The 26,875-nt window shown below is 40.7% G+C and overlaps 1 protein-coding gene across 1 annotated transcript in view; it reads right to left on the reverse strand.

Annotated features, from left to right (window-relative positions):
* Nucleotides 1-648: 648 nt before the first annotated feature.
* The window catches only part of LOC126456925 (uncharacterized), a 31,544-nt gene continuing 5,317 nt past the window's right edge, over nt 649-26,875 (reverse strand). The window contains exons 2-3 of the mRNA XM_050092859.1: nt 22,626-22,763; nt 649-957 (exon numbers count right to left, since the gene is read on the reverse strand). Coding sequence (XP_049948816.1) covers nt 818-957; nt 22,626-22,763 — 278 coding nt within the window. The 3' untranslated portion in view covers nt 649-817. The remainder of the gene's footprint in view (nt 958-22,625; nt 22,764-26,875) is intronic.

Consider the following 26,875-nt stretch of genomic DNA (forward strand, 5'->3'; position numbering starts at 1 on the left):
ACATGTGGCGAATAAAGTCGATAATTCTTCAGATCGATCTCAATTGAAGACTGTCACTGAGATAAAATTGAGTAAATTACTGAAGCAATTTTCCGTTGAGTATATATTGACATTATCTCTCTGAGACTACAGTAATCATTTATTCACATTTTTCGAATAAATTTATAGTTGGGTTCGATGACAGTTTCGTATTTCTACATTCCAGGTTTTGATTAAAAATAATCTTCTTTAGTTATGCAAACGTATTTAATCAGTGGAATACATATATTGAAATAAACTGTTCATTCAACAAGGTAGACCTGAATAGCTCAAATATTAATGATCCAGAGAGACATTTCATTTATTCTTTAGTACACAGTTACTGTCTGACATTAAGAGTTTTGAAACTGTTGCAGAATGTAATACATAACAAACAGCTTCAGATGCCCGTTCTGTTATTGGCATTAACAGTATTGAAAAGAGACTTGTAATATTCTGGCTCTACCAGTTATTTGTAAAAATTTACAGAATGAGTGACCTTCCTGAACAGGTCTCTTTTGCTCTCCTATAATTATGACTCAGAAATGTCCCACAGTTGATACTGAATCTGCAGAGGACACGGATGATGATTAAATAAAGGCTGTAAATATATATGAAATTAAATCCAGGTAAATTTGATTCTGCAGTTTACTTAGTATATATTAAATGTTTTAAACATATGTGTGGCATGCTGCAATATATTTCAGTTTAGTAAGCATACGTGTGTTGACAGAAGACGTAATAGATAACAGAAGTGACGTCCTGGCGTACTTTAGATGTCATCAGCGTCATTTTCTCTTTAAAACTCTAAGTTGGAGCCATTGCAGCCATCTGCAAAGCAATAGCTGTTTTTGTACGCTAACCGATCATGCTTCGCACAGCATCCCAGTCTGGTGTCGGTGACGTTACATGAGCAACATCGCTCTATGATATCTGGATCTAAAACAAACACAAGAACACCATTAAAAAGGCTCATTATGCAACAATTCTGTGCAGCAAGGCGCGGAAGATCACTGTGCATTGCCTGTCATCTGCAGCCAACACAAACAAAAACACTTCATCATTACAAATGTTCATTATGCACTCTCTCCTACCCTGTATCACGTAAGTCACAACACTGAAGGGGGACACGCTGTTACTGTGTGTGCAGTATTACCGGTTACCATCTGAAAGCAACACAAACACAAATTAAACACCTTTAGTAAGGTTCTTTATATAATCCTTGTCGCCCTGCTCCACGTGGAAGACAACCCTCCAAAGTGGAGGTGCCGTCCCTGCGTGTACAAGATTACTGTTGACATGTGGAACCAATATAGTCACAGACATAAGAGCATTACAAAGTTTCATTACATAATCCCTATGGCTCACATACCGTTAAAAAGAAAGTGCACTTAAACCATTCTATTAACAATGAAAAATGGACCCCAGGTATACTTTTTTTCTCAACCTCATATATACACTCTGTAAACTCTACCAACGAAACTGCAATTCACTCCTTCCCCTAGACAAACGGATCAGTGTCTGTATTTATCCATACTGTCAACTCTACCTCTTTCCTCCCTATGCTATTCCCTATGATGGTGAGGCTAAACAAACGCTGTATCATTGTAAGAGGTGCAGAGGGGAGTGAGTGTACCGGTGCTTACCCCAGTTGATTACAACCTGCACCACATGATCATAATGCGCCAGTGCTTAACATACAAACGACTGAATTTTAATCTAAGAATGAACTTAAAAATGGTTCAAATGGCTCTGAGTACCATGGAACATAACATCTGGGGTCATCAGTTACCTAGAACTTAGAACTACTTAAACCTAACTAACCTAAGGACATCACACACATCCATGCCCGAGACAGGATTCGAACCTGCGGCCGTAGCGGTCGCGCGGTTCCAGACCGAAGCGCCTAGAACCGCTCGTCCACAGCGGCCAGCTGAAATTAAAAGTTAAAATAACTTTTCCAAACTTCACCATTGTAGACTTAAGTATATTAATGTTAACACTGTAAGATCTCAGAATAATCAAATGAATATGTTAGGCAAAATATATTATCTTAAGGAAAATAATAAATAGCACTGAATAATAAGACTACAAAGCTAAAAATTGTTCAGAATATGTAAATGGTTGTCATCACCTAAAAGCTACATGTCTCAACTTGATCAGATCAATATTTCGGCCAAAAATGGCATTTAAGAAAAATTGAAGCCGCTAAATATTAGACTCAGAAAGACAAAATTTCGTATGTAATCTAAGTTACCTGTGAAAATATTGTATATGTGACACCAATAAGCATACTCCTTTTCAAGTTATTTACTAAAAACCAGACAGAATGAAAATGTCGTTATTCATGATACATAAAGTATCATTTGTACTTGTAACAGAAAGTTCTACTTGTAGCACTCGATTATATTCATGCAATAATACAACTGTACCAAGTTTCAAGACTGTATCGTAAGTAATAATAATTACAAGTAATCCTAAAGAGGCAGTTCAGAGGTCACGTTCTACTGTCGGTTCCATTCTAAAAATACTAACTGATAAAGTTTCAATGCAGTCCAGGTAAAACTTTGTCAGTAACATATGCAAACTTAACTCTGTTTGTATAGAAGTTAAGAGTATTGTTATTTGTTAATCCATGGAGATATTAATTAATAAATGGTCGATGAAGAGGCCATTTAATTACTGCCTGCTGTGCCTAGGGCCGTTGATGGCAGATGTTCCGTTTGGCGGTCCGCTGAGCCGCTATATAACTGCAAACAAAGAGACAATGGGAAGAGACACTTCGCACAGAGATATCAGCCTGTTCACGTCAGTCAAACACCTGAGTGCAGTGTTCCCCAGATGACGTCAGGATTGGGCCGACTTGAATGAGTTTTCGATGAAAGTAGAAAGTGAGCTCGTGAGGACTGTACGCCCTCCTGGATCATTTAGCTTTCACGGACGTAACTGTTTGTGTGCCTCCCTCCCATAGTGTTGCCAAACCCTCGTGGCAAGTAGCAAGATTATTTTCCACTTTTAAGGCGAGCAGTTAACGTTTGTTGATTATAAGTCAGGGCGACAGACCATTTTACTTGCAACCTTCCGTAGAGGTCGCCTCTGAACTGTTAACAGTGCTGTATCCGATAGGTACACAAGATAGAACAGTAAGACATTTTGTGCATGTGAAATTTCACAGAATATATCAGTCGGTTCAAACTCAAAACTTTTATTTATAGTCATGGTTCCTGATCCTGCTGAGTAAACAGCAAATAAGAATATTTTCTTTCAGTGAGCACAAAGAAAAATGTGGACTTCCAGACTGGAAATTAAGGTCAGTATGTTCTCCATCGCTTTCTGGCTGACCGCAAAAATAGTTTTAAGACTCTTGTTAAATGCGAAAGTATGTTAAAATCACGCACAGACAATTTAAGTGTTTTTTCATAACGAATAATGGAGATTATTAGATTATTACCCGCCACCCCACAAGAGTTTCTCCTCTAAATACCAATTTTTTTTTCATTTTTACTTCATGGCATGTCCGCTTGCGTCACCCGGTCCACAACCCCATTTCTGTCTCCTAATATCCACTCTTCTCCCATGCAACTGTGTATTGTTCACTCGATCACCATAGTTTTTCTAATCTTTTGTCATTTAAAGTCCATCTCCCACTGCTATAAATCAAAGTTGGCAATAAATACACTGAAAGGGAACTTCAGTTTTCACAAATATCAGAAGTGTGTTGTTTCAGTCTTATGTATTTTGAAAGAAGTACTTCAGATTATTGGGACACTTCTGTTTGCTTATTCCCTTTTGCATGAGGCCTTGTCTAAAAAATAATCGATAGACTCAGAGCTAGTTTTATGAAGTCAGCGTTACTTTCTACAAATTTGTTTCCATATTTTCTTAACACATTGATCTTGTGTTATTAGGACACATTTGAAGCCCTTCATTCCCAATCATATTCTTATGAGATCTTCCACTGGTTTGTTGAAATTTATCTGCACTAGAGGAAACAGCAAAAAGAATGATAATCGATACTGCGCAACATTCAGGGTGTAATATTACATACGGAATGTTCTCACGTTAAGTATGACACATCCAGTATTCTGCCAAACTCCAGGTGGGCAACTGTCAGCGCTTGTGGGTCTGTCAAACAGATTGAGTGGCAGAAGTCGTGGGTCACACCCTTGGGGAGCTACCGCCAAGGAAGGTAGTAGACGGGCTCATGTATTTTCAACATATGTTCGCGTTCACGGCACCAAAAAATTTACAGTGTTACATGATATCTCATACTAAAATGCGTGACGTGCTACTCAACTGAGCGGACATTTATATAGGTCTCATACAAATCACCAAAGGTACAGGAAGTCGAATAAAGATATAACACAGAAATCATTAAAACTGATTACAGTTGACAAAAAAATGGTACAACATTAATCAAAATGTCACCTTAAGGAGCTCATCAAAACACATGTGGGGGTTGTAATGGGACACTCTTCTCTAGCATTAACTTTCTTTGTAGTAATAACCGATACCATTTATACTATCGATTCTTCTACAGCTGGACATTCCATGCTGTTTAACTAAATGAATTTCATATGATTTTGTATACGATGTATTATATTTCAGGCTAAAATGAATAAAAATAAATTAATTTGTAACAGTCGATATGTATGAGTCCTAACCGTTAAAACTACTCTTCTTTCAAAAAATAGGTGAAACTACGAAATATCTGGCATACTTAAAATTCATAGTTTAATTACACAATCTGACGCTAATTATTAAATTTATTTCTCGATTCACTTACAAAATAATGTTATATCTTAGTGGTGATTCTTCATTTGTCAAGAAAGTTTGTGAACTCTTTTGCTTTGTAAACTCTTTGGAATATTGTGAGTACACCAGAATGTAGGAGCACTGGACATGGCTCTGATGGATGCAGACGAATTTCTAATCTTGCCAGCAACAATGTGAATTTATGTTCCGAATCGGAAATTGTATAGTCGGTGCTATGTAGAAGAATGGCATAAAATCAAATAAAATCATAACAACAAATAGTACTTTATCACTTATTTAGTCATCTACAACCCAGTAAGTCAAAATTTCAGCCGCAAGAATGTACCCCTAGACGCAAGACTGGAGCCAACAACAAGACAAAATGAAGATAAGTAAAAAGTTTTTCTTTTGCCTATCTTACGCATCTCTAAGCTTTCAGAACTTGTGCAGCGACAGGGAATTTTAATTGTCATGTGTGGAAGGGTAAGATTACAAGGTACAAGAAACTTTTTCACCAACTAAATAACTCATTGAGATATGTCGGGTACATGCGGAATCGGTATAAAAATAAATTAATTTAACATGGAAGACTGCTATAGCCACAAGTAACTAGACCTTCTGACATATCAGTTACAGTATTTACAATGTACGTTTTCCGTAATTTATTACGTTAATTCCAGCCAGCGATTATACACACTACCAAAATCACCCTTAATCCATATAGTATAGAATCTACGATAAAAGTATTTGCACTCACGGAACGAACGGTTCATTTTACAAAAAGATGAGATGTCACGTTTCTTTTAAAGTATTAAACACTGATAATCACTTGATGAAAGTGTGCTACCATCGTGATAACCTTTTTGTAAACTGTGAGTGAACTATTAACCGTACAACCCCCGACAATACTCTATTTTAATCACCACAGAATTGTGCATTTGTACCTGTAACTCCTAACTTTTACGATTATAGAATAACTGTACTGGTGAATAGTCTGAGCCTAATGACCAACCATGAGAGGGAGTGCAATTTACGGCTATATAAAGACGATCAGAAACTGGAGTGGAATACTCGAATTTGGGACCATGAATGAGGTAGGAGGTATGTCAGTCTACTCACCTGTTTGGCCTCGAGTACCCGTTTTAATTTAGAGTTTAATGTGTGGGTGCTCTAGGCACCTGAGACATTTTTCAGGCATTCAGTTGCAACTCGAACTTCCGTGGTATCTCGAACTTTATCAGCTTCCTCATGTGCTGTTGTGAGAGCGTGTACTGTTTATCGTGAGTTATACATGCTCGGAAATTTCATTTATTTTGTGGTTTAACATAGTTTGATTTATTTTGAGCTTCAGCGCTCAGGACTTGTATCATTACAGTTGTGGCTACGTTCTATGGATACTCTCGACGTAGTCTACAAACGTTGTCATTTACTGAGTGCACTTGGTGCTGTTGTACAATAATACTTGAGAAACAGAGATCATTTAAGCTTACCTTACATACCATGAATATGTAGATAGAAACGTGTGACCATTTTCTTTTGCATGATATACAGTGATATGAACAAAAATAATTTGTTGTTATCTACTATGATACGTATTAGCTTGCCCATCAATAACCAAAATTTATATAGCTATTTAGCTGCATGTTATCTGCGACTCTGAACTGACAAACGCAGACAGCAACAGATTCGCATTGAAATTTAGTCAAGTAATACCCACTGCGTGATGAACACCTCCACGAAGTTTGATAAATATCTGACCGGTTCCTCATGAGCTAGCACTTTCCACATTAGATAGTGTGATTTTGACTCTGATATCAGCATTTCAGGCAGTAGGGAACCATGACAGTTTCAGACTATCTTGCATTATTACCATTTTCCCCTGATATGCTTTCTCTCTGGTTTTATGCTAATATATTTCAGATGGAATGAATGGAAGACTACGTTCCCTAGTACATGACACCTCCTCCAGTAGCTGACATCCCTAGTGACTGGCACCGTCTTTTTGATTCCAAAATTATATTCCCCTCTCTCTGAAATGGTTACTTTAATGAGGCAAAAGCGAAAGGAATACAGTTGCGAACTTAATAACTGCTGCCTAACCCACTGGTTTTATCAATAGTGCCAGTATGTAGGCTACTTTTTCTTTTAAAAATATTTTATAATAACTGAATTATGACAGTAATATCATGTGTGACTTGTGTTTGAAGTCCTCCGTAATAAAGCAATTTTAGTTTGCAGCAAAGTTTGAATTTTCGCTTGTGACCATTTTTTGTAAATTTCGAATTATTTAAGGTCGACGGATGGTGGTGGCTAGCTTTCAGATGTTCGGCAAAAGCCAAGTGGTGTATGACCTCACCAGTTTTGTTCAATAAATGTTTGCAGAATCTCGTCTTAAGAATCCTACCTGTTTGTACAATGTATTCAGCATCATATTCAGTGCAGTCACTCCTATATATCCCAGAACCATTAAATTTGTAAGTGTGTGCCTGTTCGTCATGAATATAACAGCTGTGCACGTTGTTAGCCGACTATACGGTGCTTTTTTTGGGTGATCAGTCTTCTGACTGGTTTGATGCGGCCCACCACGAACTCCTTTCCTGTGGTAACCTCTTCATCTCAGAGCAGCACTTCCAACCTATGTCCTCAATTATCTGCTGCGTGTATTCCAGACTCTGTCTTCCTCTACAGTTTTTGCCCTCTACAGTTTCCTCTGATACCATGGAAGTCATTCTCTCATGTGTTAACAGATGTCCTATCATCCTGTCCCTTCTCCTTATAGTTGTTTTCCACGTATTCCTTTCCTCTCCGATTCTGCGCAGAACCTACTGACTCCTTATCTGATCAGTCCACCTAATTTCCAATATTCGTCTATAGTATTACATCTCAAATGCTTCGATTCTCTTCTGTTCCGGTTTTCCCACAGTCCATGTTTCACTACCACACAATGCTGTACTCCAGACGTCCATACCCAGAAATTTCTTCCTCAAATTAAGATCGATATTTTATATTAGTAGACTTCTCTTGACCAGGGATGCCCTTTTTGCCATTGCTAATCTGCTATTGTTGTCCTCCTTGCTCCGTCCGTCATTAGTTGTTCTACTGCCTCGGTAGCAGAATTCCTTAACTTCATCTACTTCGTGACAATCAGTCCTGATGTTAAGTTCCTCGCTGTTCTCATTTCTGTTACTTCTCATTACTTTCGTCTTTCTTCGATTCACTCTCAATTCATAATCTGTACTCATTAGATTATCCATTCCATTCAGCAGATCCTGTAATTCTTCTTCACTTTCACTCAGGACAGTAATCTCATCAGTAAATCGTATAATTGTTATCCTTTCACGTTGATTTTTAATACCTCTCCTGAACCTTGCTTTTATTTCCATCATTGCTTCTTCAATGTACAGATTGAACAGTAGGGTCGAAAGACTACTTCCTTGTCTCACACTCTTTTTAATCCGAGCACTTCGTTCTTGGTCTCCAATTTTATTAATGGCTCTTGTACATATTGTATATCATCCGTCTCTCCCTATAGCTAACCCCTATGTTTCTCCGAATTTCGAACATCTTGTACCATTTTACATTGTCGAACGCATTTTCCATGTCGACAGATGCTATGAACTTGTCATGATTAGTCTTGCTTCCATTATCAACCGCAACGTAATAATTGCCTCTCTGGTGCCTTTACCTTTCCTAAAGCCGAACTGATCGTCATCTAGCGCATCCTCAATTTTCTTTTCCATTCTTCTGTATATTATTCTTGTCAGCATCTTTGATGCATGAGCTGTTAAGCTGATTGTGCGATAATTCTTGCACCTCTCAGCTCTTGCAGTCTTCGGAACTGTGTGGATGACATTTTTCCGAAAGTCAAATGGTTACCGCCAGACTCATCGACTCTACTCACCATCGTGAACAGAAGTTTTGTAGCCACTTCCCCCAATGATTTTAAAAACTCTGATGGAATGTTATCTATCCCTTCTGCCTTATTTGATCTTAAGTTCTCCAAAGCTCTTTTAAATTCTGATTCCAATACTGGATCCACAATTTCTTCTAAATCGACTCCTGTTTCGTCTTCTATCACATCAGACAAATGTTTCCCCTCATAGAGGCTTTCAATGTATTGCTTCCACCTACCCGCTCTCTCATCTGGATTTAGCAGCGGAATTCCGGTTGCACTCTTAATGCTACCACGCTTGATTTTAATGACAGCGAAGGTTGTTTTGGCTTTCCTGTATGCTCAGTCTGTCTTTGTGACAATCATTTCTTTTCCAATTTCTTCATATTTTTCATGCAGACATTCCGTTTTAGCTTCCCTGCACATCCTGTTAATTTCATTCCTCAGTGACTTGTATTTCTGTACTCCTCAGTTTCCCGGGACATTTTTGTATTTCCTCCTTTCATCTATTGACTGAAGTATTTCTTCTGTTACGCATGGTTTCTTCGCCGTTCCTTCTGTGTACCTATGTTTTTCTTTCCAACATCTGTGATGACTCTTTTTAGAGATTTCCATTCAACTTCAGCCGTACTGCCTAGTGAGCTACTCCTTATTGCTGTATCTATAGCCTTGGAGAACTTCAAACGCATCTTGTCATTCCTTAGTACTTCCGTATCGCACTTCTATGCGTATTGATTCTTCCTGACTAATCTCTTAAACTTCAGCCTACTCTTTCTCACTACTGTATTGTGATCTGAGTCTATATCTGTTCCTGGGTACACCTTACAATCCAGTATCTGATACCGTAATCTCTGTCTGACCATGATGTAATCTAACTGAAATCTCCTCGTATCACCCGGTCTTTTTCAAGTATAGCTCCTCTTGCGATTCTTGAACAGAGTATTCGCTATTACTAGCTGAAATTTACTACGAAACTCTTTCTCTTCTCCCATTCCTTGTCCCAAGCCCATATTCTTCTGTAATCTTTTCTTCTACTCCTTCCCTTACAATGGCATTCCAGTCTCCCATGACTATTAGATTTTGATCTCCCTTTACGTACTGTATTACCCTTTCAATATCGTCATATACTTTCTTTATCTCCTCATCTTCAGCTTGCGATGTCAACATGTATACCTAAACTATCGTTGTCGGTGTTTGTTTGCTGTCCATTCTGATAAGAGCAACCCTATCACTGAGCTGTTCACAGGAACATACTCTCTGCCCTACCTTCCTACTTATAACGAGTCCTATTCCCATTATACCATTTTCTGCTCCGCTACTGTTGATATTACCCGATACTCATCTGACCAGAAATTCTTATCTTCTTTCCATTTCACTTCACTGACTCCTACTATATCTAGATTGAGCATTTGCATTTCCCTTTTCAGATTTCTGGTTTCCCTGCCAACTTCATGCTTCTGATATTACACGCCCCGACATCTAGAACGTTGGTTTTTCAATATTTGTCTCATGGTCACTTCCCCCTTGGCAGTCCCCTCTCAGAGATCAGAATGAGGGACTGTTACGTAATCTTTTGTCAATGGAAAGATCGTGATGACACTTTTTCAGTTACAGGCCGCGTGTCCTGTGGATACACTTTACGTGTCTTTAATGCAGTGGTTTCCATCGCCTTCTGCATCCTCATGCCGTTGATCATTGCTAATTCTTTCGCCTTTAGGGGCAGTTTCCCAACCCTAGGACAAGAAGTGTCCTGAACCTCTGTCCGCTCCTCCGCCCTCTTTGACAAGACCGCTATCAGAATGAGGGTGACTTTTTATGCCGGAAGTCTTTGACCGCCAATGCTGATTAGTAATCAAAAGTTAAGCGGTGGTGGGATTCAAAACTGGGACCGATGACGTTATGATTACTAACGAAATACGCTACCCTGAACCACGGGTGCAACATATGCAGTGCTTATTCCGTATTTTTGAAGGAGTTTGACTAAGTCATGCGAAAGATTCCCCACAAAAGTGATTCTCAAAAATTCATAAATAATTACTTATGGCGTGGGGCAGATGTTGTTCTTATCTGGCGTAGTCTTGTTCCTGTGTGGATCGCCAACAGTAGCCGGGCTGTAGCCATTACATGTGGTGACATATCTAAGACTGGTCAAGATATAGATAATGGCAGTTCACTAACTTGGTGAACCATAAGAATGAAATATAAGTTAAAGGTAATAATGACTACGGCGAACATAATTTTCAAGAAACATTGTCTTCAACATAATTTGATTCCCGTCTACCTGCAGGCAAATCTAAGAACTAACACCCGAATAAAGACTTCCGTAAGTGTACTAGATTCCTCATTTCAGGCCACATTAGGTGTTTATACAAGGAAAAAGATAATCTTAATCTACTTTGTTGTTGTTGTTGGTTTGTTGGTTGGGGAAGGAGACCAGACAGCGTGGTCATCGGTCTCATCGGATTAGGGAAGGATGGGGAAGGAAGTCGGCCGTGCCCTTTCAGAGGAACCATCCCGGCATTTGCCTGGAGCGATTTAGGGAAATCACGGAAAACCTAAATCAGGATGGCCGGACGCGGGATTGAACCGTCGTCCTCCCGAATGCGAGTGCAGTGTCTAACCACTGCGCCAAATCTACTTTCCCACGAAGTTTATGTCTCAGCAGTTTAACTTCGGTGTTACGACTAAATGGATGTTTGAATGAAAGTTGCCAACCAAGTTGTTTGGAATACTGTCCAACCGATCGCTCGCACCTAGTCTCGCAAGTTAAATAATTAAAGATATAGTTACTTCCCTACACCCAAAAAAGAGCGTGCTAACATGGAGGGTCTTTCTTGTTTGCTGAGGGAGTGTTTAATCTCTCTGGCATACGCTTTGACCAACGAGGAATGCAATTTTTAAGTGCGAGTCTGAAACACGGCATTCAGCCTAATCCAGATAGGAAACTAGCGAAGTCCCTAACAGTGGATTAGAAAATAGTCATTGACGTTTCCCCATGCCCCAGAGATGAGAAGATTAAAATCACTTATAGAGCAAATGACCTAATAGAGAAGGCCTCTCGTAAGAAATCGAAGAATGTTCATTACTTATCATTAAAAACAATAAGTTACCAGTGGTTAAAGAAAGTACTTCCACAGTCTTATACAAAATTGACTACATCGCCAAAACGTTACAGTTCCTTAATAAGAATAGCACCAGGAGATTGAAACTGACCAAGAGAACAATTTGCAAAGGAGTTTAATTCTGCCCTGATGTGACGGCAAAAATGAAAATAATGAATCCTGAAACCTCATTGTTATGTGCCCAAATTGAAGGTCACCCGATAGTACGATTCTAATCGTATGGTAACATGGGGGAACTAGTCTATAAATACGTATTAAAACTTTTACAAGAGAACTTTGTATTCAAGCAGAACCTCTCAATGCGAAACAGGAAACAATTAGTTGATTTACTCACTAGTAGCGTTTTTCAGCTAACAGTATTCTCCTATCTTCGGTTACAAAAAATATTGACACTACTGTTCCAAGAAATGAGTCAATTTCTCCCATACAGGAAAATTTTGTGAATAAGACCCGACTTACTCAAGACGAGACTAATGAAATCTGCTGCACGCTACCGCTGTTGACAGCTCATAATTATTTTTCATTTAGTGTCAAATACTATGGAAAAACCGAAGACCTGGTTGTGGGTAGGTCTGTAGCAGGTTTCATCGTCGATGTTTCTGTGAATAGTCTTGAATGTAGCTATTAAAATAAGAACAAATAGAATTCCAAACAAGTCCTCTTTTACAGTAGAGATGTCGACAACATTTTTGTTCTCTTCAACAGACAAACATAAAAGGTCAAAGGGTTAGTAGAAAACTTTAGTACACTTAATCCAAAAATGGAATTCGTCCAGGTATTGATGAATGAACATTTCGTACTTAATTATGTAGATTTTCAGCTACAACTTACTGTACTTAGTATCACGTTTCATATTTACGCAAACCAACTACAAGTCACTCCATGATACATACTTCCTCCTGTCATCCGCTCCGTTACTTACTCGCTTCCTTCAAGGCTATGATTCACTGTGTTAATGAATTGCCATTATCTGCAGTCTCCATGGCAAAAGTGATGACAAGTCAGATGTATAGCCACTCATTTTCCACCCTGTTAGCGGACAAATGTATAATATTTATATCATATTTCTGAAGAAGTTTGGTTAAGTCGTACGAAAGGTTCCCTACAAAAGGGATTCCCCAAATCTGGAAGCAGCTGTTGAAGGTATGGTGGTCATGCCGTTCTCATCTGGTGTAATCTTTTTCCTGTACAGATCGTCATCAACCCCAGCAGCGCACAAGAGTGGACATAGGTTCAGGGTATTCTCTTGCTCTTTGGATGAGAAACTGCCCTACAGGTAGGAATAATCAGTGATTATCAGCAACATGAGGATGCAGAAGGCAATGCAGATTGCTGCATTAAAGATACGTAGTGAGCATCCAAAGGACATGTGGCCTGTTGTTGAAAAAGTGTCGTCATCATCTCTCCATTTGCAAAAGATTCCGGACTAGTCTCCCATTCGGATCACCAGGACGGGGCTGCAAGGGGGAGGTGACCATAAGAACAAGAATGAATAACCAACGAAATGGTAACATTTTACCAGTCGGGGTGTGGAATGTCAGAAGTTTGAACGTGGTAAGGAAGCTAAAATATCAGAAAAGGGAAATGCTGAGGCTCAGTCTGGATATAGTGGGCGTCAGTGAAGTGAAATGGAAAGAAGACAAAGATTTCTGGTCAGACAAATACAGGGTAACATCAACAACAGCAGAAAATGGTACAACGGGAGCAGGGTACTTTATGGATAGGAAGGTATGGCGGAGAGTGAGTTACTGTGAACAGTCCACTGATAGGTTGGTTCTCATTGGAATCGACAGTAGGCCAACTCTGATAACATTTCAGGTACACATGCCGACGTCGCAAGCTGAAGATAAAGAGACGGAGAAAGTATATGAGGATAACGAACGGGTAATTCAACACCTAAACGGAGATGAAAATCTAATAGCCCTGGGGGACTGGGATTTGATTATAGAGAAAGGAGTAGAAGAAAGGCTTACAGGAGAAAATGGGCTGGGTACCGGGAATGAGAGAGGAGAAAGAGTACTTGAGTTCTGCAATAAATTTCAGCTCATAATAGCGAATTTTCTGATGAAGAATCACAAGAGGAGGAGTTTAACTCGGTGAAGGTCGGGATGTATGAGAAGATTTTGGTTGAATTGCGTCATGATCAGGCGGAGTTTCCGTAATCAGATATTGGATTGTATGGTATACCCAGGAGCAGACACAGATTCCGATCATAATTTAGCAGCTATGTAAGGCAGGCTTAAATTTAAAAGACTAGACAGGGAAAACTAACAGGCAATGAAGTCAGACAAAGGAATACTAAGGAATGAAGTTGTCTGAAGCTACAGAAACTGTGGCAACGAATCTCAGTAGGCAGTTCACCAGAAGCAGAACTGAAATAAGCAGTAACAGAAGTTACAGAGAAAATCACATGTACCAGGAATGTAACTACGAGAAGAAACAATGGATATCAGAATAAATACTTCAGCTGATCGACGAAAGAAGGAAGTACAAAAAGTCACTTAGGACTGCATTGAGGCTAAATCGCAGAAAGGCGAAAGAAATGAGAAGTAGCAGAAATGAGCAGAACCAGAAGCTTAACATCAGAATTGGGGATCATGATGAGACGAAGATACAAAATTTCGCTCTCTCGGCAACAAAGTAACCCATCGCGGATAGAGCAAGGAGGATATAAGAAGCTGACTAGCTCTGGAAAAAAGAGCATTCTTCTTGACCAAGAGAAGTCTAATAATGTCAGACGTAGGCCCTACTTTGAAGAAGAAATTTCTGAGAATGTACGTTTGGAACAAAGCACTGTATGTTGCGAAATACGGACTGTGTAAAAACTGGAAGAGAAAAGAATCGAACGATTTTAGATGTGGTGATGTGGTGGTACAGAAGAATGTTGAAAATTAGGTGAGCTAATGAGGTAAAGAATGAGGAGGTTCTCTGTAGAATCGGCGAGGAAAGGAATATAGGGAAAAACTGACAAGAGGGAGGTACTAGATGATAGACCATGTGTTAAGACATCATGGAGTATCTTCCATGGTACTAGAGGGAGCTCCAGAGTGTAAAAACTGTAGAGGGAGACAGATTTTGGAATACATTCGGCATGTAGTTGAGGACAATGGATGCAAGCGCTGCTCTGAGATGAAAAGATTAGCACAAGAGAGGAATTCGTGGTGGGCTATATTAAACAGGTCACAAAACGTATGAACCTCCCCCCGCCCCCCACCCAAATAAAAAGGATAAACGCTAACACGAAGCACCAAAGTGCACTTATAACATGTGCGTGAATAAAACGGCAAATCGTTGTTATAAGACCCCCCAGTTCGGCAGATCTCTCCGTGCCTTCCGCTCAGCTTCGTTGAGCGCGTTACACATGCACCTGTCAGAAACTTGGACACCAATTCAGTCTCGAGGCTGCTGTAACGTCTCAAGGTAGACAAACCGCATCCACGAAGTGTCGAAAGGGTTACCTTACCCAAAGGCGCTAGAGCAGAGGCCTAGTTGATATGATGTTGAAATTTCTGAAGGTACAATTCTAAAGCATTCAGCAAAGGTGCGTGGATGATAGTGAGGTTGTTGCCGAACTTGGATGGGGGGAATCTTAGAGGGACTCTGTGACGTTTTATTCTCGTTGTAGTCTGCCCCCTCCTTCGTTCTTCCATCTATTGTCGATATTAAACAATGCCCAGTCCAAGTAATATATAAATTGTCCACATTAAACAATGCCCAGTCCAAGTAATATATAAACAAAGTCTTTTATGAAGATTTGAGAGGAGCGAGATTATATCAAACGTTCAAGTTTACTTAGCTTGTCTTGTCGAGATGGCTTCACTACTTCAAGTCCAGAGGTCTGATTCTTGAAGCTGAAAATCTGACATCAGGTCCTCACGGTTGGTTTGAACTAAGTAGACTGTAAGATTGTTGTTCAGAATTTGTTACGTAAATATATTTTTGACTGATTTTCTCTCATTTTAGTATATCATACAGTATTTTGATTGTTTACATTCTGAAAGCCGAAATTACATTATTCGCGCCTAGTATACAAAAATATGTCTGATCACGTCAGAGGCAAGCTTACGACTCTCACACTCCACGTGGAAATAACACTATTCCTAAGGGTTTAAAATTTTTCTTAACAAACGAATTCCTACTAGTTTTAGTTGCATTAATAATTTCGATTATTATTTCGTAAATGAATTTAGAAATAAAGATGGTAAACAGTACAGGATTGCGTAATTAATAATAGAAATTTTAAGTGTGCTAATAATTCGTAATTTCAAACGTGTCTAAAAAATGACTTTAACTGTACATTCCGAACTAGTACTTATCGATTATAACATCGAAAGTAAGATATTTTATAAAATAATTCCTTTTCATAAAATTTAGCTTGAAATATAGCATACTATTTATAAAATTAAATGAAAGTTTCCAGAAAAACAACTGATATACTGACCTGTCCAAAATTCGAAAAATAGTACTGATATCGACAACATAGTTGAGGAAAGTAATGCTAGAGGAGCAAGTCCCGTTACACCGTACATGTTAATGTTGCACTTCCACGTAATCACGGCACAGGAAGGCGGAAAACAGGAGCGCTTGAAAGGTGTAAGTACCCTTTGTTGCTTCGGATAACGTTCAGATTTCGTTGAATTGTTTTTAATGGTCCCTAGATTTTCTAACATCTATGCGTAAGCGAAAATAGCGGTCGCGCTGCGCTCCAAAGGGCTACGAACAAGTCAAGAGAATGCAGTCCCACAATGTCATTAGGGAAGGGCAGAAACGTCCGAGGTTGTCATCAGTATCCAAGGTTGTCAAGAATGTCTTCCTGTTTCTCACTGCACCGCAAACTGTCGTTTTAAACCGCGAAATGGAATTAACGCTCCGGCGGCAGGGGTGGTTTCATTGACACCATTTATGACACCTCCTGAGGTGTTCTCGTGTGGATACTGAGCGGTGGTGTGTCTTAAATGTTTTCCTCCGACAACCATAACAAAACTGCGTAATTTCAACGCTGGGTGTCGCTGTCCTGATCTCCAGCGCAGACGCAGACACGACAACAGAAGGGGTGATAGCTGAGTAAGAGGGGCTTTGACGACCTTCTCATTGTGTGACATTTTCGTGGTGACGTTGGGCAGAATTGTGCAGAAATTTGGTGCCAATGTGACATCATTAGTCCATCTAAAAGCTCATCTGAACTTCTGAGCTGTGGTCTTTTATTCGCGGCCGGCCGGTGTGGCCTTGCGGTTAAAGGCGCTTCAAGCTGGAACCGCGTGACCGCTACGGTCGCAGATTCGAATCCTGCCTCGGGCATGGATGTGTGTGATGTCCTTAGGTTAGTTAGGTTTAATTAGTTCTAAGTTCTAGGCGACTGATGACCTCAGAAGTTAAGTCGCATAGTGCTCAGAGCCATTTGAACCATTTTTTTATTCGCGTATGTCGACACACTGATGCTTGAAGCGTCGTCCAGCCCGAAGGTGACGTTTCATGGCGCCATGATTTTGTAGTGTTACAGAGCAATTGGCAATTGAATCTCAATGTAGACAAGTGTAATGTGCTGCGAATACACAGAAAGATAGATCCTTTATCATTTAGCTACAAAATAGCAGGTCAGCAACTGGAAGCAGTTAATACCATAAATTATCTGGGAGTACGCATTAGGAGTGATTTAAAATGGAATGATCATATAATGTTGATCGTCGGTAAAGCAGATGCCAGACTGAGATTCATTGGAAGAATCCTAAGGAAATGCAATCCGAAAACAAAGGAAGTAGGTTGCAGTACGCTTGTTCGCCCACTGCTTGAATACTGCTCAGCAGTGTGGGATCCGTACCAGATAGGGTTGATAGAAGATATAGAGAAGATCCAACGGAGAGCAGCGCGCTTCGTTACAGGATCATTTAGTAATAGATAAACTCCAGTGGAAGACTCTGCAGGAGAGACGCTCAGTAGCTCGGTACGGGCTTTTGTCAAAGTTTCGAGAACATACCTTCACCGAAGAGTCAAGCAGTATATTGCTCCCTCCTACGTATATCTCGCGAAGAGACCATGAGGATAAAATCAGAGATATTAGAGCCCACACAGAGGCATACCGACAATCCTTCTTTCCACGAACAATACGAGAATGGAATAGAAGGGAGAACCGATAGAGTTACTCAAGGTACCCTCCGCCACACACCGTCAGGTGGCTTGCGGAGTATGGATGTAGATGTAGATGTAGCATGGTTATAGGTACCTTTGAGATAAATTTGAAACTTTACGTGGTTTCGGAAAAGTCATCTTTTAATTCTGGAGCGCAGTATAGTATGGGTGATTTCCACAACATTAGCCGTCCGCAGCTCGTGGTCTAGTGGAGCCGGCATAGTAGCTCAACGTGTTCGGTCAGAGGGTCAGTTGCCCTTTGTAATAAAAAAACTGAGTTAATCGATGAACGACGAATTTAAACGGGTGACTTACAACGTCCGCCCCGAGCAGATGCAACGAACGAAAGCTAACAAAATAAGGTTAAAAAAAGAGGGCCGATTGGCCTCTGTAATAAAAAAACTGAGTAAAAGAACCGACGATCAACTTGAACGTACGTCATGTGACGTCCGCCCAGACCAAACTAATCTTACAATACCGCACAAAATTTTTGAAAAAAAGTGGCTATCGTTGCTGCCTCTGTATCTCAGGGTCCCGGGTTCGATTCCCGGCCGGGTTGGGGATTTTCTCCGTCCGGGGACTGGATGTTTGTGCTGTCCTCATCGCTTCATTATCATTCATTGAAAGTGCCAAGATTGGACTGAGTAAAGACTGGGAATTTGTACGGGCGCTGATAACCGAGCAGTTGAGCGCCTCACAAAGCAAACATCATCTTCACGCCATTAGGTACGACGCCTCGAGACATATACACAGTTTCTAACTTCAATGCTTGACTCATTGTGTTGCATGATTACCGTTGGTACTGCATATCTTTCCTACTTGTGCACAATTTGAATGACTAAATTTTGCTCTGTGTCGAGTCTGTCAAGGGGTCATTGCTTGACTCTGTTGATTTAAGTTTGCGTTGATACTGATAACTCTCCCTGCATTTCTTGATTCAGTGCTTGGCAAATAGTCATTAAAGGGATAGCACAGATTTTCTAATTGGTTATTAATTTAATGATGATTCAATGAATCTATTTCGCTGCGGATAACGCAAATTAATCGGTGAGGTAGGGGGGGGGGGAGGGGGGGGGGGGCTCAACCAACCAAAGAACGCAGCTAACCGAGAGCATCTGCACCGCTTTCAGACACGATATACTCTTACATGGAATCTTCACTTTCAATAATTTCTGATTTCACGTTATCACGGTGGCTCACTTCACGATTGCATTTACTGGGCACTGTATATGGGGTGGAATTTTTGTTGCGTACACGTAAGATTATCATTTAAATACACTTTCCTTGGGCCGCACGCCTCTACTCTCAGTTCTGCACAAACTAACATTCACTAAGTTACAAGTACATGATGCGTTCTCCGTGTAATCTAAATGGTCTCTTAGTTCAATGATACGCACGTGATAGAGCAAAATGTTCCGTTACTCTTGGGATTACCGTTCTCACACGACACTCTCATACTCATGCCACACGTGGACTGAGTAACAACTGCTATCTTAATACAATCTACTCAAAACGGATTTCGGTGTTCCCCTCTGATTTTGGCGGAACAACATCGCATGCTAGGACGCGACATTATAGCAGAGGTTCGCGTGATAAGCAAGCAGACACATTTATTAATTGTTCATACACAGAAATGAAATTCATTCTATTAAATCCGTGGCAGGAACACTCGCAAAACCTACAATCAATTTCTACAAGAATGCTCGTATGCAATGACGAACCACCCACAACATTTCATTAACATCTTGCCATTGCCAATAAATTTACTCACCATCTTTGATCGTTGTTGGATAGTATCAGTCCTTCACATGAAACACACGCAATTCCTACTCTACATACCGAGCGAGGCGGCGCAGTGGTTAGCACACTGACCTAGCATTCTGGAGGACAACGGTTCAAACCCACGTTCGGCCATCCTGATTTAGGTTTTTCGTGATTTCCCTTTATGGCTTGAGGCAATTGGCGGCAAGGCCGACTTCCTTCCCCATCCGTCCCAAATCCGATGGGACCCATGACGTCTTTGTTTGGTCCCCTCCCCAGTTCAACCAACCAGTCTGTTCTGTGTTCCCACAAGAACGTCCGTTAGCTCATCGACTGAGCAGCCAAGCCCACGTGGGATCTTGGAAATCAGTGCCTCTAAATCAGTCACCATCTATGATGATTCTTGGATTTTATATTACAGTCTCACACGCAAAATCTTACTGATTTTCATTTAGTAAGCTGGTGGCCGTTTCTCCGTACAGTATTGCACGCTTGGCACCGTGGAGACAAAGGCCAAAAAGAAATAAATAAATCAGGGAAACTAGCGTGACGCGCCAAAATTCTTTAAATATTTCACACTATCCACACGCCCAATAGCTAAACTGAAGATGATTACTCTTTGTCACATGACTACTGCCATATGGTTGAAGGGTGCACAAAGGGAGAAACTCTCGCTACCAATAAAAATCATATGAATTCTGGAATTTAATAAAATGAAATATCAACTTAAAACTGGATTGCAATGATCTCCACGCTCACGTTTGAATTGTGAACTCTAACCATCCAATACACTCGGAAAACAATTAAAAATGCGGTCACAACGTGAGCCTAGCTGTGATGATGCTGAAAAGAGCGGATTACTGACAGAATCTAAGATATACGTCATACTTCTGTTATACACTACTGACCATTAAAACTGCTACATCACGAAGATGACGTGCTACAGACGCGAAATTTAACCGACAGGAAGAAGATGCTGTGATATGCAAATGATTAGCTTTTCAGAGCATTCACAAAGAGTTTGGCGCTGACATGACGAAAGTTTCCAACCGATTTCTCATACGGAAACAGCAGTTGACCGGCGTTGCCTGGTGAAACTTTGTTGTGATGACTCGTGTAAGGAGGAGAAAAGCGTACCATCACGCTTCCGACTTTGAGAAAGGTCGGATTGTAGCCTTTCGCGATTGAGGTTTTTCGTATCGCCACACTGCTGCTCGCGTTGGTCCATATCCAATGACTGTTAGCAGAATATGGAATCGGTGGGTTCAGGAGGGTAATACGGAACGCCGTGCTGGACCCCAACGGCCTCGTATCACTAGCAGTCGACATGACAGGCATCTTATCCGCATGGCTGTAACGGATCATGCAGCCACGTCACGATCCCTGAGTTAACAGATGGGGACGTTTGCAAGACAACAACCATCTGCACGAACAGTTCGAAGACGTTTCCAGCAGCATGGACTATCAGCTCGGAGACCATGGCTGCAGTTACCCTTGACGCTGCATCACAGACAGGAGCGCCTGCGATGGTGTACTCAACGACGAACCTGGGTTCACGAATGGCAAAACGTCATTTTTTCGGATGAATCCAGGTTCGGTTTACAGCATCATGATGGTCCCATCCGTGTTTGGCGACATCGCGGAGAACGCACATTGGAAGCGTGTATCCGTCATCGCCATACTGGCGTATCACCCAGCGTCATGGTATGGGGTGCCATTGGTTATACGTCTCGGTCACCTCTTGTTCGCATTGACGGCACTTTGAACAGTGGACGTTACATTTCAGATGTGTTACGACCCGTGGCTCTACCCTTCATTCGATCCCTGCGAAACCCTACATTTCAGCAGAATAATGCACGACCGCATGTTGCAGGTCCTGTACGGGCCTTTCTGGATACAGAAAATGTTCGACTGCTGCCCTGGCCAGCACATTCTCTAGGTCTCTCACCAATTGAAAACTCCTGGTCAATGGTGGCCGAACAACTGGCTCGTCACAATACGCCAGTCACTACTCTTGACGAATTGTGGTATCGTGTTGAATCTGCATGGGCAGCTGTACCTGTACACGCTATCCAAGTTCTGTTTGATTCAATGCCCAGGCTTATCTAGGCCGTTATTACGGCCAGATGTGGTTGTTCTGGGTACTGATTACTCAGGATCTATGCACCTAAATTGCGTGAAAATGTAGCCACATGTCAGTTCTAGTATAATATATTTGTCCAATGAATACCCGTTTATCATCTGCATTTCTTCTTGGTGTAGCAATTTTAATGGCCAGTAGTGTATTAGGTAACAGTTTGACGGAGACCAGCTCATATTCCGTCCATACTCTCTGCCATCGGGAACCGGACTGACGGCAAATGGTGGAGCACCCCTACCGGTTTCTTTGCTCATCCGCGAAGCAGAGGGGAAGACTTGCTACCATCCTCCATATACTTTCGCACTTTTGGTGCATCTTTGCCAGTCTACCTACGAGACTTTTGTTGGCACCAAACCAAACAAAACACGCATCTTTGCATTACAGCTGTTGTACTCTCAAATCACACCCAAAACCAACATTCATTCTGACGTTTAAGAGCAACATAACATGGCTGGAAAGAGGATGTGCATTAATACATAATCAGATAAACTTAGTGGGGTCCACCTCTTCACCAGAGCTTCTCAGTACCAGAGCAAATAGTTACAAATACCATTCTGTCATTACCAATACAGGAATTCGGGATACCTTGAAATGACGTAATGGGGCGGAACAACCAGGTCCGTCTCAGTGTTACACCTTCATAGTAAGATTATAACATTTAATGAATACATTTGACACAATATAAATTCTGAAATTCAGTCAATAATTACACGAAGTACTAAAAAATGAGCTTTTTGTGGTCCCTTAAGCTATAAAACATGTAACCTGCTGCAATGACTGTGTCAGTGAAAGAGATTAGTGAGAATCTCACATCTGAATTTTTTCTTGACGCAGCTGTACTCTCCCGGACAGGTCACCAGCAGGTCCGCCGGACGGTTGAATGGATCTGCACAGCGAGAATCCTTTGTGGAATCGCAGACGTAGCACTTGATGGGTATATTGTCATCGTCTGAAACATTTGAAAAAATTTCTGAATGTTTGATTTAATATTTCAAGTATCTCGTACTCAAATAGTCAGCGTTTGAGACCACGCATAAATGTTTCACAGCTCTTCTCTCCTGGGTCCTAATGGAAGTGGTTAGTCGTTGAATTTTTCTGACTTTTTGTTTACTATGAAACATATACAGTGGCGGTCAAAATAATAGAGCCACCTGGCAAAGGTTTGGAATAAAGTGCACATTTATTACTAGACATGTTTGAACTATGATGGAAACCATTACAACCGAGTCACATTGTACTATAGTCAGTTATATCGATAACACAACACAAAATAATCAGTAATAATCAATAATATTCAAAAGAATACCAGACCACAGGGTCAAAAAAATAGAGCCAATTGAAACAAATATATTGTACTTGATCTCAGTCTTATGAAACGTACAGGAACAGTCTTTTTTGCATAGGACTGCATTAGTACTTCGTGGGGTAACCCATATTTTTGAGGATTGCCCTGCACCTCTTACCCATAGAGTCTACTAAACGCCTGCATTCGTCACTACTGATCGCATACCAGGCTCTCTGGATTTCTTCCCACAGTTTTTCTGAAGATGTAGCTTTTGAGCGGTCAATTCTCTTGTCTAAGATCTCCCATAAGTTCTCAATGGGTGATGCGTCAGGGGACTGAGGTGGCCACTCTAATACTTCGATATTGTGCTCTTGAACAAACTGCCTTATGATCCTTGCAGTATGCTTTGGATCGTTATCGTGCTGAAATTTCCATTTCAGCGGCATTTCCTCTTCAGCATAAGGCAGCATCACATTTGCCAAGATGTCTTTGTACATTTCTGCGTTCATTATGCCGTTGATACGGTGTATTGGACCAATGCCGTACCACGAAAAACATCCCCATACCATAACACTTCCGCCACCGTATTTCACAGTTTTTAAAGTGTACTTGGGATTAAATTCCTGGTTTGGTGGGCGGCGCACATAGACTTTTCCGTCTGAGGCAAACCTATTAAACTTGGATTCATCGGACCAAAGGATGTTCCTCCACCAAGTATTAGGTTTTTGTTCATTTCTCCGGGCAAAGGCTAACCTTTTCCGAACATTAGCTTGTGAAACATGTGGCTTCTTTCTTGCAATGCGCCCATTCAATTTTGCAGATCTCAGTCGTCTTTGAATCGTTGAGGTTGATGGTTGAACATCATGTTCGTCGCTAAACAAAATGGCTTTCAGTCGTGGTGTTGACAAAAATCTTTCTTCACTTCCCTAGTGATGAGTCTGTCTACGCGAGGAGTAGTTACACGAGGTCGCCCCCTGTTCTCCACCTGCGACTTTGTTTGTTTTGACCGTCTCATGGCGTTCTGGACTCGTTTTCGCGAAACGTGCAAGACATTGGCTATTTTATTCATGGACATCCCACTTTTGAACATCCGGAACATTACTATACGCTCATCTTCACTGGTATGCTTTGCTCTGCCCATCTAGACGAATGTAAACAAAACCACACGTCAATTTACATACAAAACAACTGCATAAAAATCAATTTAAAGGCACATGTGTAAAGCGGCTCTATTATTTTGACCCATAAGATTCTTACCTTTATGCCTCTTTTCACACGTCTAGCTCAAACGCTTCCTTTCGGACGACTAAAGATAGCAGCAACGTCTTCCCTGATGTTGTCTACAAGGGACTGACAACACGGCACTCGTGGCGATTTCGCGAACTAATAGATATCCTAGTTCTTAATCTCGTCAATAGAGGTGGCTCTATTATTTCGACCGCCACTGTATGTACGTACAACAACCAAGAGCAAACAGTAAGAATGGAAGACCAAGAACGTAGCAGTCACATCAAAAAGATAGTAAGACAGTGGTGCAGTCTTTCAAAACTACTGTTCAAGCAGCAGCGACGGAAGTAACAAAGATTCAAGACTGGGCTTAAAATTCGTGGTGAAGGGCTGTTAGTGCTAATACCCGCTGAATGCATTGCTATCGTCAATGTAAGTGAAGAAGGTTTTGCAGGACCTGTTGAATAGAATGGCAAATCTACTCAGTACAGAATACGGACTGAGACCAAAACATGTTGATACGAAAGTAATGAAGAGGAGCTGAAATGAAATTAGTGATAAACGCAACATCTCCATTGGTGTCCATGATGCAGAGGAAGTTAAGATATCCTTCTACCTCGGAAACAAAATAATATATGCTTGACAAATCAAAGAGAAGACAAAATGCTGAAGATCACATGCAAAGAGTGCATTCACTGCCAAGAAGTCTATTAGTACCGAAAGTAGGACCTAACCTGAGAAAGAAATTTCTTAGTGTGTACGTTTTGAGCACATCATTGTATGGTAGTGAACCAAATTGTGGGAAATCTAGCGAAAATACCCATGGGATTTGAGGTATCGTGCTATAAAAGAATATTGAAAATTCTATAAACTGATAAGATACGAAGTGAGAAGATTCTTCGTAGAATCGGAGTGAAACGGAACGTGTGGAGACCACAGGCAAGCGACTAGATGATAGGAAATGAGAGACCATGGAATAAATTCCATGGTTTTACTCGGAGCAGTAGAGGAGAAAAGCTGTAGGGGACGATAGAGTTTGTAATTGCGGTATTGTACACATGTCGCGATACCACACTACAGTCGGCAGTGCGAATCGCTCCCACAGGTATTAGTGAGAGCTTGCTGCAATCGGCAACGACGTATGTGAGGTGCTCCTGGAGACCGCGCTTTCCCTGTCATTTTAGCACCATCCTTACGCCGAGGTCGACGTGCTGTAGAGCATGCAACGGCTTTTCCCCATTTCGAGACCTTAGATATAGCAGTAAACAACATCGTTAAGAAACATGGCTTGTCAAGGGTCACATGAACTTGCACCGTTGCTTAAACATTGTACTTCAAGAGGACAGTTTGTCAATTAGTTCATTAGGTAATGCTTTGCTAGTCCATGGTGGTTGTAAATTATCCAGGACTCCTGTTGCAAAGTTAAGTAATTTATGTAATAAAGCGAACTCATATCATCTGTTACAGTTGCAATGAATCATCTCCCTGACCACTTGTAGAACCCACACTTGTGGTCGGATGACTGTACTTTCATCAGATCACAACTATAATATCCCCAAGAATTGCAGTTAAATTTAGTGAAACTAAACTTCTAATTGTTGTTGTTTGTAGGCCCCCTAACTCTGACTTCAGAGCTTTTCTGCTCAAACTAGAGAGGATTCTTGGCTCACTTTATAGGAAGTACCAGAAATTAGTTATATATGTGACTTCAAAATTAATTTTGTATATGATTGTGCAAGAAAAAGGATGTTGGTAGATCTCCTAAACTCATATTATCTACTGCAGACTCCGTTTTTCCAACTAGGTTTCAGGGAAACAGTAGCACAGCCAAGAACAATATTTTCATTCGTTCTTCATTACTAGGTGAGTATTCTGTTAGTAAAAGCGTGAATGGCCTTTCAGACCATGATGCACAAATTTTAACACTAAAAGGCCTTTGTACTCAAACAAATGCCACAAATAATTACAAACTATGTAGGAAGGCTAATCCAATGGCAGTAGAGAGTTTTTTAAGCCTAGTTAAGGAACAAGAGTGGCAGGGTGTTTACACCGCCGATGACACAGATGACAAACATGATGTTTCCTTAACACACTTCTCATTCTCTTTGAGAGTTGCTTTCCACGGAGCGTTTTAAACGGTGTACTAGTAATAAAAGGCGAATTGGGTGGCTGACTAATGGAATAAGAATATCATGTAGAACAAAGCGGGCATTATACCAAAATGTTGGAAACAATGACAATCAAGCTACAGTAGCCCAATACAAACAGTATTGTAAGGTGCTTAAAAATGTTACTAGGAAGGCAAAGAGTGTTTGGTACGGAAACAGAATAGCTAATTCACAGGATAAAATTAAAATGATATGGTCATTTGTGAAGGAAGTGTCTGGTCAGCAGCACAATGTCGACAATATAAAGTCAGTTTGCAGTAACAATATTTCTGTTACTGATAAATCAGACATATGCACACTATTTAACAATCATTTTCTGAGCATTGCTGGTGAATTAAATAAAAATTGAGTTTCTACAGGGAATCATATAACTCTCTTGGA

This window comes from Schistocerca serialis, chromosome 2 (genome assembly GCF_023864345.2).
Source record: "Schistocerca serialis cubense isolate TAMUIC-IGC-003099 chromosome 2, iqSchSeri2.2, whole genome shotgun sequence".
In the NCBI taxonomy this organism is placed as follows: Eukaryota; Metazoa; Arthropoda; class Insecta; order Orthoptera; family Acrididae; genus Schistocerca; species Schistocerca serialis.